We start from the raw sequence: 12500 nt of genomic DNA, 5'->3' as shown, positions 1-12500 counted from the left end.
CTGGTTCTGCAGTATTAATGAATGGACCCTCCCTCCCTCTGGTTCTGGGGTATTAATGAATGGACCCTCCCTCCCTCTGGTTCTGCAGTATTAATGAATGGACCCTCCCTCCCTCTCTGGTTCTGGGGTATTAATGAATGGACCCTCCCTCCCTCTGGTTCTGGGGTATTAATGAATGGACCCTCCCTCCCTCTGGTTCTGGGGTATTAATGAATGGACCCTCCCTCTGGTTCTGGGGTATTAATGAATGGACCCTCCCTCCCTCTCTGGTTCTGGGGTATTAATGAATGGACCCTCCCTCCCTCTGGTTCTACAGTATTAATGAATGGACCCTCCCTCCCTCTCTGGTTCTGGGGTATTAATGAATGGACCCTCCCTCTCTGGTTCTGGGGTATTAATGAATGGACCCTCCCTCCCTCTGGTTCTGGGGTATTAATGAATGGACCCTCCCTCTGGTTCTGGGGTATTAATGAATGGACCCTCCCTCCCTCTGGTTCTGGGGTATTAATGAATGGACCCTCCCTCTGGTTCTGGGGTATTAATGAATGGACCCTCCCTCCCTCTCTGGTTCTGGGGTATTAATGAATGGACCCTCCCTCCCTCTGGTTCTACAGTATTAATGAATGGACCCTCCCTCTCTGGTTCTGGGGTATTAATGAATGGACCCTCCCTCCCTCTGGTTCTGGGGTATTAATGAATGGACCCTCCCTCTCTGGTTCTGGGGTATTAATGAATGGACCCTCCCTCTCTCTGGTTCTGGGGTATTAATGAATGGACCCTCCCTCTCTGGTTCTGGGGTATTAATGAATGGACCCTCCCTCTCTGGTTCTGCAGTATTAATGAATGGACCCTCCCTCTCTCTGGTTCTACAGTATTAATGAATGGACCCTCCCTCCCTCTGGTTCTGCAGTATTAATGAATGGACCCTCCCTCCCTCTGGTTCTGGGGTATTAATGAATGGACCCTCCCTCTCTCTGGTTCTGCAGTATTAATGAATGGACCCTCCCTCCCTCTCTGGTTCTGGGGTATTAATGAATGGACCCTCCCTCCCTCTGGTTCTGCAGTATTAATGAATGGACCCTCCCTCCCTCTGGTTCTACAGTATTAATGAATGGCCCCTCCCTCCCTCTGGTTCTGGGGTATTAATGAATGGACCCTCCCTCCCTCTCTGGTTCTGGGGTATTAATGAATGGACCCTCCCTCCCTCTGGTTCTGCAGTATTAATGAATGGACCCTCCCTCCCTCTGGTTCTGGGGTATTAATGAATGGACCCTCCCTCCCTCTGGTTCTACAGTATTAATGAATGGACCCTCCCTCCCTCTGGTTCTGGGGTATTAATGAATGGACCCTCCCTCCCTCTGGTTCTGCAGTATTAATGAATGGACCCTCCCTCCCTCTGGTTCTGCAGTATTAATGAATGGACCCTCCCTCCCTCCCTCTGGTTCTACAGTATTAATGAATGGACCCTCCCTCCCTCTGGTTCTGGGGTATTAATGAATGGACCCTCCCTCCCTCTGGTTCTGGGGTATTAATGAATGGACCCTCCCTCCCTCTGGTTCTGCGGTATTAATGAATGGACCCTCCCTCCCTCTGGTTCTACAGTATTAATGAATGGACCCTCCCTCCCTCTGGTTCTGGGGTATTAATGAATGGACCCTCCCTCCCTCTCTGGTTCTGGGGTATTAATGAATGGACCCTCCCTCCCTCTGGTTCTGGGGTATTAATGAATGGACCCTCCCTCCCTCTCTGGTTCTGGGGTATTAATGAATGGACCCTCCCTCCCTCTGGTTCTACAGTATTAATGAATGGACCCTCCCTCCCTCTGGTTCTACAGTATTAATGAATGGACCCTCCCTCCCTCTGGTTCTGGGGTATTAATGAATGGACCCTCCCTCCCTCTCTGGTTCTGGGGTATTAATGAATGGACCCTCCCTCCCTCTGGTTCTACAGTATTAATGAATGGACCCTCCCTCCCTCTGGTTCTGGGGTATTAATGAATGGACCCTCCCTCCCTCTCTGGTTCTGCAGTATTAATGAATGGACCCTCCCTCCCTCTCTGGTTCTGCAGTATTAATGAATGGACCCTCCCTCCCTCTGGTTCTACAGTATTAATGAATGGACCCTCCCTCCCTCTGGTTCTGCAGTATTAATGAATGGACCCTCCCTCCCTCTCTGGTTCTGGGGTATTAATGAATGGACCCTCCCTCCCTCTGGTTCTACAGTATTAATGAATGGACCCTCCCTCCCTCTGGTTCTACAGTATTAATGAATGGACCCTCCCTCCCTCTGGTTCTACAGTATTAATGAATGGACCCTCCCGCCCTCTGGTTCTGGGGTATTAATGACTGGACCCTCCCTCCCTCTGGTTCTGCAGTATTAATGAATGGACCCTCCCTCTGGTTCTGGGGTATTAATGAATGGACCCTCCCTCTGGTTCTGGGCTATTAATGAATGGACCCTCCCTCCCTCTCTGGTTCTGCAGTATTAATGAATGGACCCTCCCTCTCTCTGGTTCTGGGGTATTAATGAATGGACCCTCCCTCCCTCTGGTTCTGCAGTATTAATGAATGGACCCTCCCTCCCTCTCTGGTTCTGGGTTATTAATGAATGGACCCTCCCTCCCTCTCTGGTTCTGGGGTATTAATGAATGGACCCTCCCTCTCTCTCTGGTTCTGGGGTATTAATGAATGGACCCTCCCTCCCTCTCTGGTTCTGGGGTATTAATGAATGGACCCTCCCTCCCTCTCTGGTTCTGGGGTATTAATGAATGGACCCTCCCTCTCTCTCTGGTTCTGGGGTATTAATGAATGGACCCTCCCTCTCTCTCTGGTTCTGCAGTATTAATAAATGGTGAATACAGGAAGGAATGTTAATCTTTCTGATTCTCAGTGTTCCGTCTTCCACACGTAACCAAAATAAGTGTTAAACAAATCAAATGATTTATATTTGAGGTTCTTCAAAGTAGCCACCCTTTTTGCCTTGATGACCATTTTGATCAAATATGTTTTGATGCCCCTCCCCCTTCCTGTAGGCGTGGAGTGGTCCTGAGCGCCTATTGGCTCTGGATGACTTGATTGACAGCTGTGAGTCCAATCAGGTGAAGCACATGATGCAGGTTATTGAGCCTCAGTTCCAACGAGACTTCATCTCCCTGCTGCCCAAAGAGGTGAGAGGACACACACACACACACACACACACACACACACACACACACACTTCTGCCACTTTAACCCAGTTCAAATCCATGATGTCAGGCACCCCTGTTCTGGCATATAGATGTGATTGGGAGTTAAGTTGTGATCCGGTCAGTGATATGAATGTGTTTCTCTCCTGTAGTTGGCCCTGTGTGTGTCTCCTGTAGTTGGCCCTGTGTGTGTCTCCTGTAGTTGGCCCTGTGTGTGTCTCCTGTAGTTGGCCCTGTGTGTGTCTCCTGTAGTTGGCCCTGTGTGTGTCTCCTGTAGTTGGCCCTGTGTGTGTCTCCTGTAGTTGGCCCTGTGTGTGTCTCCTGTAGTTGGCCCTGTGTGTGTCTCCTGTAGTTGGCCCTGTGTGTGTCTCCTGTAGTTGGCCCTGTGTGTGTCTCCTGTAGTTGGCCCTGTGTGTGTCTCCTGTAGTTGGCCCTGTGTGTGTCTCCTGTAGTTGGCCCTGTGTGTGTCTCCTGTAGTTGGCCCTGTGTGTGTCTCCTGTAGTTGGCCCTGTGTGTGTCTCCTGTAGTTGGCCCTGTGTGTGTCTCCTGTAGTTGGCCCTGTGTGTGTCTCCTGTAGTTGGCCCTGTGTGTGTCTCCTGTAGTTGGCCCTGTGTGTGTCTCCTGTAGTTGGCCCTGTGTGTCTCTTGTAGTTGGCCCTGCGTGTCTCTTGTAGTTGGCCCTGCGTGTCTCCTGTAGTTGGCCCTGTGTGTCCTGATGTTGATATGACTGTGTGTCTCCTGTAGTTGGCCATGTGTGTCTCCTGTAGTTGGCCCTGTGTGTCCTGATGTTGATATGATTGTCTGTCTCCTGTAGTTGGCCCTGCGTGTCTCCTGTAGTTGGCCCTGCGTGTCTCCTGTAGTTGGCCCTGCGTGTCTCCTGTAGTTGGCCCTGCGTGTCTCCTGTAGTTGGCCCTGCGTGTCTCCTGTAGTTGGCCTTGCGTGTCTCCTGTAGTTGGCCTTGCGTGTCTCCTGTAGTTGGCCCTGCGTGTCTCCTGTAGTTGGCCCTGTGTGTCCTGATGTTGATATGACTGTGTGTCTCCTGTAGTTGGCCCTGTGTGTCCTGATGTTGATATGACTGTGTGTCTCCTGTAGTTGGCCCTGTGTGTCCTGATGTTGATATGATTGTCTGTCTCCTGTAGTTGGCCCTGTATGTCCTGACGTTCCTGGAGCCCAGAGATCTGATGCATGCTGCTCAGACCTGTTCCTATTGGAGGATACTGGCTGAGGATAACCTGCTGTGGAGGGAGAAGTGTAGGGAGGAGGGTACGTACCCACACACACACACACACCATGGATTTACATAGTGGAACTCATTATTGGATCTCTGTAGCCACACACACCCCCTCACGTAAAGGCACACACTGGCGTTTATATTAAACTACCTGAGCAAAAACCATAACTCTCCTTTTAATATACACACATACACACACACACACACACACACACACACCCTGACCACTCCTCCACTCTGCAGTGCTGCAACAGCCTATCACTGCATCCATCTGTGAGTAGCACTGGGCTCTCTGCCAGTCAGCTAGGATTCACCGCTAACATAACAGCCATACCAATGGAATAGCAGTTAGCATTACAGCCATACCTATGAAATGGCAGCTAGCGTTAGCATTACAGCCATACCAATGGAATAGCAGTTAGCATTACAGCCATACCTATGAAATGGCAGCTAGCGGTAGCATTACAGCCATACCTATGAAATGGCAGCTAGCGGTAGCATTACAGCCATACCTATGAAATGGCAGCTAGCGGTAGCATTACAGCCATACCTATGAAATGGCAGCTAGCGGTAGCATTACAGCCATACCTATGAAATGGCAGCTAGCGGTAGCATCACAGCCATACCTATGAAATGGCAGCTAGCGGTAGCATTACAGCCATACCAATGAAATGGCAGCTAGCGGTAGCATTACAGCCATACCTATGAAATGGCAGCTAGCGGTAGCATTTCAGCCATACCTATGACATGACAGCTAGCGGTAGCATTACAGCCATACCTATGAAATGGCAGCTAGCGGTAGCATTTCAGCCATACCTATGACATGGCAGCTAGCATTACACACACATACTGTATACAAAGGTATGTGGACGCCCCTTCAAATTAGTGAATTTGTCTATTTCAGCCACACCCGTTGCTGACAGGTGTAAAAATCAAGCATACAGCCATGCAATCTCCATAGACAAACATTGGCAGTAGAACGGCCTTACTGAAGTGGTCAGTGACTTTCAACTTGCCACCGTCATAGGATGAAACCTTGACAACAAGTCAGTCAAATTTCAACCCTGCTAGAGCTGACCCCGGTCAACTGTAAGATCTGTTATTGTGAAGTGGAAATGTCTAGGAGCAACAACGGCTCAGCCGAGAAGTGGTAGGCCACAGAAGCTCACAGAACGGGACCGCAGAGTGCTGAAGCGTATAAAAATTGTCTGTCCTCGGTTGTAACCCTCACTACCGAGTTCCAAACTGCCTCTGGAAGCAACGTCAACACAATAACTGTTCGTCGGGAGCTTCATGAAATGGGTTTCCATGGCCGAGCAGCCGCACACGAGCCTAAGATCACCATGCTAAATGCCAAGCATCAGCTAGAGTGGTGTAAAGCTCGCTGCCATTGGACTCTGGAGCAGTGGAATCGTGTTCTCTGTAGTGATGGACGGACGTATCTGGGTTTGGCGGATGCCAGTAGAACGCTACCTGCCCCAATGCATAGTGCCAACTGTAAAGTTTGGTGGAGGAGGAATAATTCCAGTTCCAGTGAATAGTTCCAGTGAAGGGAAATCTTAGTGCTACAGCATAACAATGACATTCTGGATGATTCTGGATGGATGATTCTGTGCAACAGTTTGGAACATGCTGGAATGAGCTATAGGGGCTAGCGTTAGCATTATATTACCTCCGTACCAATGAGCTATAGGGGCTAGCGTTAGCATTATATTACCTCCGTACCAATGAGCTATAGGGGCTAGCGTTAGCATTATATTACCTCCGTACCAATGAGCTATAGGGGCTAGCGTTAGCATTATATTACCTCCGTACCAATGAGCTATAGGGGCTAGCGTTAGCATTATATTAAGTATATGTGTAAGTATATATAGGTTCTATAGCAGCTAGCCTAGCGTTTAAGAGGCTAGGTATAACCGAAAGGTCGCCGGTTCAAATCCCCGAGCCGACTAGCTAGAAACCTCTAAGTCGCTCTGGATAAGAGCGTCTGATAAATGAAGTATATTGTGATAAGTTACTTAACCCTGTGTTCCCAGGTATAGAAGAATGCCTGGTTGTTCAGAGGAGGAAGACTCTAAAACCTGGGTTCCTCCACTCCCCCTGGAAGAGTGCCTACGTACAACAACACCGGATAGAGAGCAACTGGAGGACTGGAGATATCACCTCACCTAAGGTATTATATAGAGAGGACTGGGGTTATCACCTCACCTAAGGTATTATATAGAGAGGACTGGAGATATCACCTCACCTAAGGTATTATATAGAGAGGACTGGGGATATCACCTCACCTAAGGTATTATATAGAGAGGACTGGGGATATCACCTCACCTAAGGTATTATATAGAGAGGACTGGAGATATCACCTCACCTAAGGTATTATATAGAGAGGACTGGGGATATCACCTCACCTAAGGTATTATATAGAGAGGACTGGGGATATCACCTCACCTAAGGTATTATATAGAGAGGACTGGGGATATCACCTCACCTAGGTATTATATAGAGAGGACTGGAGATATCACCTCACCTAAGGTATTATATAACAGAGGACTGGGGATATCACCTCACCTAAGGTATTATATAGAGAGGACTGGGGATATCACCTCACCTAAGGTATTATATAACAGAGGACTGGGGATATCACCTCACCTAAGGTATTATATAGAGAGGACTGGGGATATCACCTCACCTAAGGTATTATATAACAGAGGACTGGGGATATCACCTCACCTAAGGTATTATATAGAGAGGACTGGGGATATCACCTCACCTAAGGTATTATATAGAGAGGACTGGGGATATCACCTCACCTAAGGTATTATTTAACATAGAGGACTGGGGATATCACCTCACCTAAGGTATTATATAGAGAGGACTGGGGATATCTCCTCACCTAAGGTATTATATAACATAGAGGACTGGGGATATCTCCTCACCTAAGGTATTATATAACATAGAGGACTGGGGATATCACCTCACCTAAGGTATTATATAACATAGAGGACTGGGGATATCACCTCACCTAAGGTATTATATAACATAGATGACTGGGGATATCACCTCACCTAAGGTATTATATAGAGAGGACTGGGGATATCACCTCACCTAAGGTATTATATAACATAGAGGACTGGGGATATCACCTCACCTAAGGTATTATATAGAGAGGACTGGGGATATCACCTCACCTAAGGTATTATATAGAGAGGACTGGGGATATCACCTCACCTAAGGTATTATTTAACATAGAGGACTGGGGATATCACCTCACCTAAGGTATTATATAGAGAGGACTGGGGATATCACCTCACCTAAGGTATTATATAGAGAGGACTGGAGATATCCCCAGTCCTCTATGTTAAATAATACCTTAGGTGAGGTGATATCTCCTCACCTAAGGTATTATATAACATAGAGGACTGGGGATATCACCTCACCTAAGGTATTATATAACATAGAGGACTGGGGATATCACCTCACCTAAGGTATTATATAGAGAGGACTGGGGATATCTCCTCACCTAAGGTATTATATAGAGAGGACTGGAGATATCACCTCACCTAAGGTATTATATAGAGAGGACTGGGGATATCTCCTCACCTAAGGTATTATATAGAGAGGACTGGGGATATCACCTCACTCTGGGTCATTGAGGTAATACGTGTGTGTGTGTTGAGGTAAAGGTATACAGGTGTGTATTCACTAGGCCGATTCTGCCGCTAACCGTTTTTAAAACGGAGTGACGCGAAATTTCTCCTATATATCTGGTCTTTATCTGTAGGCTGAATATATATATATATATATATATATATATATATATATATATATATATATAATATATATTTATATTCAGGAACAGTTTATAGAACAGTTTCTATATATATATGAGAAACTGTTCCTCGGGTTTTCTTGGATTCATCTTTACCAATCCTATAACTCACTCACAATGCCCCAACCCCCCCCCCCCCCCCCCCCCTCACAGGTCCTGAAGGGTCACGATGATCATGTGATCACATGTCTGCAGTTCTGTGGTGACCTCATCGTCAGTGGATCTGATGACAACACTCTGAAAGTCTGGTCTGCCCTGACCAGCAAGGTAAGACTGATATCCACACTGCTACCCTGTTGACAACACTCTGAAAGTCTGGTCTGCCCTGACCAGCAAGGTAAGACTGATATCCACACTACTCTGTTTCAGAGAAAGGATATGAAATATGTATTGACCAAGGAGAGAGGGACGAAAACTGATGTGGACACTAGATGTCCTTTACCTCAGCCCCCCCCCCCCCCCCTCCCCCGGCTGGCCTGTAAAGGGGGGCCCCCTGGCCTGTAAAGAGGGGGGGGGGGGGGGGGCCCCTGGCCTGTAAAGAGGGGGGGGGGGGGGGGGCCCTGGCCTGTAAAGAGGGGGGGGGGGGGGGGGCCCTGGCCTGTAAAGAGGGGGGGGGGGGGGGCCCTGGCCTGTAAAGAGGGGGGGGGGCCCTGGCCTGTAAAGAGGGGGGGCCCTGGCCTGTAAAGAGGGGGGGGGGCCCTGGCCTGTAAAGAGGGGGGGGGCCCTGGCCTGTAAAGAGGGGGGGGGGGGGGGGGGGGGGGCCCTGGCCTGTAAAGAGGGGGTGGGGGGGGGCCTAGCCTGTAAAGAGCACCAGGCTTGTTATTTGACTAACAACATGCACCTTTTTACTCTGATGGACAACAGAGGAAATCCTAGGACCTTGTTCTCCTCCTCCCTACAGACTCAGGCCCTCCAATAGCGGCAGCTCTAGAGCGGTGTGTCATTCAGGCCCTCCAATAGCGGCAGCTCTAGAGCGGTGTGTCACTCAGGCCCTCCAATAGCGGCAGCTCTAGAGCTGTGTGTCACTCAGGCCCTCCAATAGCGGCAGCTCTAGAGCGGTGTGTCACTCAGGCCCTCCAATAGCAGCAGCTCTAGAGCGGTGTGTCACTCAGCTCCCTCCAATAGCAGCAGCTCTAAAGCGGTGTGTCACTCAGGCCCTCCAATAGCGGCAGCTCTAGAGCGGCGTGTCACTCAGGCCCTCCAATAGCAGCAGCTCTAGAGCGGTGTGTCACTCAGCTCCCTCCAATAGCAGCAGCTCTAGAGCGGTGTGTCACTCAGGCCCTCCAATAGCAGCAGCTCTAGAGCGGTGTGTCACTCAGGCCCTCCAATAGCAGCAGCTCTAGAGCGGTGTGTCACTCAGGCCCTCCAATAGCAGCAGCTCTAGAGCGGTGTGTCACTCAGGCCCTCCAATAGCTGCAGCTCTAGAGCGGTGTGTCACTCAGCTCCCTCCAATAGCAGCAGCTCTAGAGCGGTGTGTCACTCAGCTCTCTCCAATAGCTGCAGCTCTAGAGCGGTGTGTCACTCAGCTCCCTCCAATAGCTGCAGCTCTAGAGCGGTGTGTCACTCAGGCCCTCCAATAGCAGCAGCTCTAGAGCGGTGTGTCACTCAGGCCCTCCAATAGCAGCAGCTCTAGAGCGGTGTGTCACTCAGGCCCTCCAATAGCAGCAGCTCTAGAGCGGTGTGTCACTCAGCTCCCTCCAATAGCAGCAGCTCTAGAGCGGTGTGTCACTCAGCTCTCTCCAATAGCTGCAGCTCTAGAGCGGTGTGTCACTCAGCTCCCTCCAATAGCAGCAGCTCTAGAGCGGTGTGTCACTCAGGCCCTCCAATAGCAGCAGCTCTAGAGCGGTGTGTCACTCAGGCCCTCCAATAGCAGCAGCTCTAGAGCGGTGTGTCACTCAGGCCCTCCAATAGCAGCAGCTCTAGAGCGGTGTGTCACTCAGGCCCTCCAATAGCAGCAGCTCTAGAGCGGTGTGTCACTCAGGCCCTCCAATAGCTGCAGCTCTAGAGCGGTGTGTCACTCAGCTCCCTCCAATAGCAGCAGCTCTAGAGCGGTGTGTCACTCAGCTCTCTCCAATAGCTGCAGCTCTAGAGCGGTGTGTCACTCAGCTCCCTCCAATAGCTGCAGCTCTAGAGCGGTGTGTCACTCAGGCCCTCCAATAGCAGCAGCTCTAGAGCGGTGTGTCACTCAGGCCCTCCAATAGCAGCAGCTCTAGAGCGGTGTGTCACTCAGCTCCCTCCAATAGCAGCAGCTCTAGAGCGGTGTGTCACTCAGCTCTCTCCAATAGCTGCAGCTCTAGAGCGGTGTGTCACTCAGCTCCCTCCAATAGCAGCAGCTCTAGAGCGGTGTGTCACTCAGGCCCTCCAATAGCAGCAGCTCTAGAGCGGTGTGTCACTCAGCTCCCTCCAATAGCAGCAGCTCTAGAGCGGTGTGTCACTCAGCTCTCTCCAATAGCTGCAGCTCTAGAGCGGTGTGTCACTCAGCTCCCTCCAATAGCGGCAGCTCTAGAGCGGTGTGTCACTCAGGCCCTCCAATAGCAGCAGCTCTAGAGCGGTGTGTCACTCAGGCCCTCCAATAGCAGCTGCTCTAGAGCGGTGTGTCACTCAGGCCCTCCAATAGCGGCAGCTCTAGAGCGGTGTGTCACTCAGGCCCTCCAATAGCGGCAGCTCTAGAGCGGTGTGTCACTCAGCTCCCTCCAATAGCTGCAGCTCTAGAGCGGTGTGTCACTCAGCTCCCTCCAATAGCAGCAGCTCTAGAGCGGTGTGTCACTCAGGCCCTCCAATAGCAGCAGCTCTAGAGCGGTGTGTCACTCAGCTCCCTCCAATAGCAGCAGCTCTAGAGCGGTGTGTCACTCAGCTCCCTCCAATAGCAGCAGCTCTAGAGCGGTGTGTCACTCAGCTCCCTCCAATAGCAGCAGCTCTAGAGCGGTGTGTCACTCAGGCCCTCCAATAGCAGCAGCTCTAGAGCGGTGTGTCACTCAGCTCCCTCCAATAGCAGCAGCTCTAGAGCGGTGTGTCACTCAGATCCCTCCAATAGCAGCAGCTCTAGAGCGGTGTGTCACTCAGCTCTCTCCAATAGCTGCAGCTCTAGAGCGGTGTGTCACTCAGGCCCTCCAATAGCAGCAGCTCTAGAGCGGTGTGTCACTCAGGCCCTCCAATAGCAGCAGCTCTAGAGCGGTGTGTCACTCAGCTCCCTCCAATAGCAGCAGCTCTAGAGCGGTGTGTCACTCAGGCCCTCCAATAGCTGCAGCTCTAGAGCGGTGTGTCACTCAGGCCCTCCAATAGCAGCAGCTCTAGAGCGGTGTGTCACTCAGGCCCTCCAATAGCAGCAGCTCCAGAGCGGTGTGTCACTCAGGCCCTCCAATAGCAGCAGCTCTAGAGCGGTGTGTCCCTCAGCTCCCTCCAATAGCAGCAGCTCTAGAGCGGTGTGTCACTCAGGCCCTCCAATAGCAGCAGCTCCAGAGCGGTGTGTCACTCAGGCCCTCCAACAGCAGCAGCTCCAGAGCGGTGTGTCACTCAGGCCCTCCAATAGCGGCAGCTCTAGAGCCGTGTGTCACTCAGGCCCTCCAATAGCGGCAGCTCTAGAGCGGTGTGTCACTCAGCTCCCTCCAATAGCAGCAGCTCTAGAGCGGTGTGTCACTCAGGCCCTCCAATAGCAGCAGCTCTAGAGCGGTGTGTCACATAGCAGCAGCTCTAGAGCGGTGTGTCACTCAGCTCCCTCCAATAGCAGCAGCTCTAGAGCGGTGTGTCACTCAGGCCCTCCAATAGCAGCAGCTCTAGAGCGGTGTGTCACTCAGCTCCCTCCAATAGCAGCAGCTCTAGAGCGGTGTGTCACTCAGCTCTCTCCAATAGCTGCAGCTCTAGAGCGGTGTGTCACTCAGCTCCCTCCAATAGCAGCAGCTCTAGAGCGGTGTGTCACTCAGGCCCTCCAATAGCAGCAGCTCTAGAGCGGTGTGTCACTCAGCTCCCTCCAATAGCAGCAGCTCTAGAGCGGTGTGTCACTCAGCTCTCTCCAATAGCTGCAGCTCTAGAGCGGTGTGTCACTCAGCTCCCTCCAATAGCGGCAGCTCTAGAGCGGTGTGTCACTCAGGCCCTCCAATAGCTGCAGCTCTAGAGCGGTGTGTCACTCAGGCCCTCCAATAGCAGCAGCTCCAGAGCGGTGTGTCACTCAGGCCCTCCAACAGCAGCAGCTCCAGAGCGGTGTGTCACTCAGGCCCTCCAATAGCGGCAGCTCTAGAGCCGTGTGTCACTCAGGCCCTC

At 51.2% G+C, this 12500-nt stretch overlaps 1 protein-coding gene across 3 annotated transcripts in view; it reads left to right on the top strand.

The window, feature by feature from the left end:
• Positions 1 to 12500, top strand: part of LOC110498423 (F-box/WD repeat-containing protein 7-like) — a 49698-nt gene that overhangs the window by 25101 nt on the left and 12097 nt on the right. For all 3 annotated transcript variants that reach the window (XM_036987098.1, XM_036987097.1, XM_036987099.1), the window contains 4 exons: positions 3032 to 3166; positions 4323 to 4446; positions 6451 to 6587; positions 8397 to 8510. In XM_036987098.1, coding sequence (XP_036842993.1) covers positions 3032 to 3166; positions 4323 to 4446; positions 6451 to 6587; positions 8397 to 8510 — 510 coding nt within the window. The remainder of the gene's footprint in view (positions 1 to 3031; positions 3167 to 4322; positions 4447 to 6450; positions 6588 to 8396; positions 8511 to 12500) is intronic.

The sequence above is a fragment of the Oncorhynchus mykiss genome, chromosome 9 (assembly GCF_013265735.2).
Source record: "Oncorhynchus mykiss isolate Arlee chromosome 9, USDA_OmykA_1.1, whole genome shotgun sequence".
Lineage (NCBI taxonomy): Eukaryota > Metazoa > Chordata > Actinopteri > Salmoniformes > Salmonidae > Oncorhynchus > Oncorhynchus mykiss.
Note: the sequence above shows the minus strand (reverse complement) of the source record. Positions and strands in the feature narration are given on the sequence as shown.